Source organism: Priapulus caudatus, unplaced genomic scaffold (genome assembly GCF_000485595.1).
Source record: "Priapulus caudatus unplaced genomic scaffold, Priapulus_caudatus-5.0.1 Scaffold696, whole genome shotgun sequence".
NCBI lineage: Eukaryota > Metazoa > Priapulida > Priapulimorpha > Priapulimorphida > Priapulidae > Priapulus > Priapulus caudatus.
The window spans coordinates 143,059-147,846 of record NW_014577757.1 but is presented as its reverse complement, the minus strand read 5'-3'; the positions used below and the strand labels follow the sequence as shown (position 1 = coordinate 147,846).

Here is a 4,788-nt window from a genome sequence, read left to right as displayed (position 1 = left end):
AATTTTTCAAAATAAAAACTTTATAAATCTGTACTCGTGGTAGTAATAATATGGTGGGTAAATGGGTAAAATGGTCGTGAGAGGGTAATCATCAGGTTGGTAATAGTCCGATGTGTATTGTGAACGCGCCATCATTATTGTAGGCCTACGGATAGTAATTTTCCGTAATGGTAATTGTCCGGGTGGTAATTGCCCCCTTGGTAATTGTCCTGGGGGTAGTTGTCCAGGTGGTAATTGTCCGGGTGGTAATTGCCCGGGTGGTAATTGTCATAGGTGGTAATTGTCCTAGGGGGTAGTTGTCCGGGTGGCAGTTGTCTTGGTGGTAGTTGTCCTAGAGGGTAATTGTCCGGGTGGTAGTTGTCTGGGGGGTAGTTGTCCAGGGGGTAGTTGCCCTAGAATCGGCACTATATCAGAACTTCTTCAGGATTTCATGTAGTACTCATGTGCAAAGTTTCACAATTCTACCCAAAAGTGCACAATTCATGTTCTTATCCGCTGGACTAAAACGCGTGGTGCTGTTGATGTTATTACTCGCTTACCAAATACATAAATATAGTGTGTATTTTTATGTTTATATTTATGTGTAAGTGTGCGTAAGTATTTATTTAGCATTATATTTTATTGAAACGCTCCAAGTGCCTGTGGTACAGACGAGTATGATGGCAGGAGCCGGATCTGCATTGCTAAGCTAACCTACATAACGGCAGCATATTTCTGAGGATTACTGTAACTGCAGTAATATTTCACGGGAAATGCCAGGGGGCTGTTGTGAGAAACGTTTCAGTCGCAATGCTGCTAGTCATAGTTGTAACTTTTCCCACGTGTTTTTTTATAATAGTACTAATCATTATCATAGAGCTACGGTGTTTATGGCAATAGCCGCCAGCAGCTAAGCAGACACGGACACGAGAGAGGAGGAGGGGGAGATGACATAAATAAACAAAGGAAAATAAAAATGAATAAGACTCAGTCTATAGCTCACCGCTACCCACTTCATTACACAGCCTGTCTGAACAATAGTAGCATATTTCAGAGCGGTACTTACTGTATACGCCATATTTTTCGCGTATACAGATATTTTCGCGAATTCAGACTTGACGGACAATTTCGCGAGTGGTTAATTTCGCGGTCGGTGAATTATGAATTATTCGGTATTATTCGGTATGAGATATTCGCGTGTTGTTATTTTTGCAGTCGGGGACGCGTTCGCGAAATTCGCGAAAATTTAACCACCGTGAAATTTACATCGTATACAGTAATTGGTGACATTGCTATTCGATGAAATAAAAGCTAGAAGTAGGTATCGGTATGACTCTAGACAAGAGATGTGTGCTCAGCATAAACAGACACCTGTCTATAGAAGACATTCTTAGTGTTTTATTCTAAGTGGCAGTTATAGTCAACCCACCTCTGTAGAACTGCAACCTGTCTATAAGAGAAAGGACACACGGCGTCTCCCTAGGGTGGCCCTTACACACAGGTGTTATATAGTGTACTGTCTGTCATACCTTCTGCTATGCAGCGCTCGTCAGATGTTGTAGTCTGGTGGTCATGTTAGAAAGACTCTGTTCAAACGCTGCGACGACGTGACCCTGCAAACCAACAAGCACCACGTGAACATGAGCAGTGCTCAGATGCACACACACGCGCACGCACGCGTACGCGTACCCACGAGCAGATTACTGTAACGGTGAACCAAACAAAAACAAAAGAATTCCGCAACATGAAATCTAGAACCACACGTACACGGATTCAATCGGATTTTACACCGTCGCAAAACCGCATCTATACTGCAAACTATGAAAACGAGACTCTCACATTCCTTTTATTTCATCGCGCATGCAACACCTTTTTTGGAAAGTTGCTTACATGAACCGCTCAGTACGTAAATCTTAATTGTAAAAATAGTAACATCGTTCTTGCAACTCGCGAGTTACACGTATCCATGAAAAGCCCCACTGTTCACTAGCAGCTTCTGCGCTTACGTGTAATGTACGTAAAATTAATTACTCCTGCGCTAATGCATAGCTACTAAATCAATACCATCATTTCATTACAACTATTAGCCTGCCACGCATATAATATAAATTAAGCGTTTACGACTAGCTATCCAATCGACAGTCTGGTGTTAAAATGGTACACGAGACAAGCGAAACTAATATACAGGTAATCGTTAAATCCAACAAGTGACTGTTTGTCTAGACGCATAATTCCCAAAAAAGATTAAACATAACATAAAATATTTATTAGTAGGCCTACTGCATTTAAAATATTTGAACCTAATTCTAATAGCATGAAACAAGAGAGAAAAATGGACTCTAATCTTTTGTAGCTTTTGTAATAGCTTTTGTAATTTTGGAAGCTGTCAAATATTTTTGACCTAAAGTGAGTGAGTGTCTATATGCGTAACACACACGCACGCATGCGCACGCACGCACGCACATACACATATATACAGGATATATATACACACATGTATACATAGTGTAGCCAGCATACCAGACAAAGCTTCTCCCATTCTTTGCCATCAACGTCAGATCTAGAGAGAATTGCTTCCATCCTGTACGTATATTTATATAATACTCTGCCCCCTATCGTCTTCTCCTGCCCCTCGCTATCGTTTATTTGTATCATTCTGTGTCTCTCGCCATCTCTTTCTCTTTCTCCCTGCATCTATCTCAAGCTCACCAGCTTACTCGACGAAGTGTGCTCAAAATTTGCTTTCGCTCTATCGCGGAATCTCTTTCTTTCTCTCCCCGTTCCCCCTTTGCGTTTCACACCTCTCTTTCTCTCGGTTTGTCCTATTCTCTCGCACCCGTACTTCCCTCTTGCAGATGGTATCGCCCACGACATCAATAGTATGGCGGATGACCACCAGGTGGCTCACGCGCGCACACACACGCGCATAAACACGCGCACGCACACGCGCGTACACACGGCGCACACACACAAGCGCGCACACACACGCGCATAAACACACGCGCGCACACACGGCGCACACACACGCGTATACACACGCGCACACACACGTATAGACACATGCGCACACACACGCATAAACACGCCCGCACACACATGCCCATACACACGAAACACACGCGCACACACGCGCGTACACATGCGCGATTACACACACGCACATACACACGCACACACACACGCGCACACAGACGAAACACACGCGCACACACGCGCGTACACACGCGCACACACGCACGCACACGCGCCTACACGCGCGTACACACACGCGCACACACACGCACATACACACGCGCTCACACACGCACATACACGCGCGCGCACACACGCGCATACACGCGCGCACACGCGCGCACACACGTGCATATAGATGCGAACGCACGCGCACGATGTGTGCGTGCGCTTGTGTGTGTGTATGTGTGTGTGTGTGTGTGTGTGTGTGTGTGTGTGTGTGTGTGTGAGAGAGAGAGAGAGAGAGAGAGAGAGAGAGAGAGAGAGAGTGTGTGTGTGTGTGTGTGAGTGCGCGCGTGCGTGTGGGTGTGCGCGCGTGCGTGTAAGTGTATGTGCGTGAGAGAGAGAGAGAGAGAGAGAGAGAGAGAGAATGAGAGAGAGAGAGAGAGAGAGAGAGAGATCGAGACGAGAAAGAGAAGAGAGAGAGAGAGAGAGAGAGAGAGAGAGAGAGAGAGAGAGAGAGAGAGAGAGAGAGAGATGCAATAAGAAGAGCTTTAATACATAGCTTTCGATATTTATCACTTTCATTTTTGTTATCTCACCAGACCTCATGGTATCTCTCATAATTACTGTTTTTAAAATAGTCTCCTTCACATATTTTTTCCATTCTTTCTTATGTTTCGAACCAATAGTCATAAGTGACATGGTACTTGTGTCATACTCTTTCAAGATTTCTAAAACCTCATTTGCCCAATTACTTCAAATTTCTTTAATTTGTTCTAAAAATACTCTTTTCATTAATCTATTATTTTCTAACTTAATAATGTATTGCAATAACATTAACTTTTTATAACTTATTCTATCTTTTATTGGTATTATTCCCATTTCTATTCTTAGAGCCTCTAGTGGTGTCGTGCTGTGCGCTTGGAGTATCCTTCTTAAACATTCATTTTGGAAATTCTCTACCATTTTTCCTCTTCCTTGGTGAGATTAGTCCGAGTTTCGCTATTATTTAGTAGTGACGGCACTACAGTGCATTCGTAAAGTTTAACACGTGCTTCCATCGCATAGTTTCCAAAATTTTGTTGATTAGCCAATAATAGCCATAGATATGACTTCACTCATCATAAATCGACCTTTATCTGTTCTGTGTTTTATCATTTCTTTATATCCTCCTTTTTCACTTAAAATCTCGCCTTTAAGTATGTATATTTACTACATCTTTTTATTATTTGATCTCCGAGAGGTATCTGTTTTCCTTTGCTACTTGGGCTTCCAAATTTTATTTCCAATATATTTGTCTTCCTCATATTAAATTGTAGTAATTTTTCTAGTAATCAATCTACATCAACACGACATTAATGATTAACTGTCTATTGAGGTCGCGCCCTCTAGTGGATCACTTTATCTACCTTGTGTAAAAAAATTTGCGAATGCAGCGCCTTCTACGGATGCCAAAATGGCTGATACGGAACTTGACGTAGACAGTTTAATCGGGCGGCTCTTAGAAGGTAGATTTTAAAGGCTATTTAAAGACATATTTACACTACATCTCCGAATATATGCGCACTAGTACACCTAGTTGTGTTAACGTGTTAAATAGTTTCACACAGCGAATTTTTATGCGTAGTACTAGTA

General features: G+C 42.5%; 1 protein-coding gene across 1 annotated transcript in view; it reads left to right on the top strand.

Annotated features, from left to right (window-relative positions):
• The first annotated feature begins 4,584 nt into the window (after positions 1-4,584).
• Positions 4,585-4,788, top strand: part of LOC106812881 (serine/threonine-protein phosphatase PP1-beta catalytic subunit) — an 8,735-nt gene continuing 8,531 nt past the window's right edge. The window contains exon 1 of the mRNA XM_014816879.1: positions 4,585-4,661. Within this exon, the coding sequence (XP_014672365.1) occupies positions 4,610-4,661 (52 nt within the window). The 5' untranslated portion in view covers positions 4,585-4,609. The remainder of the gene's footprint in view (positions 4,662-4,788) is intronic.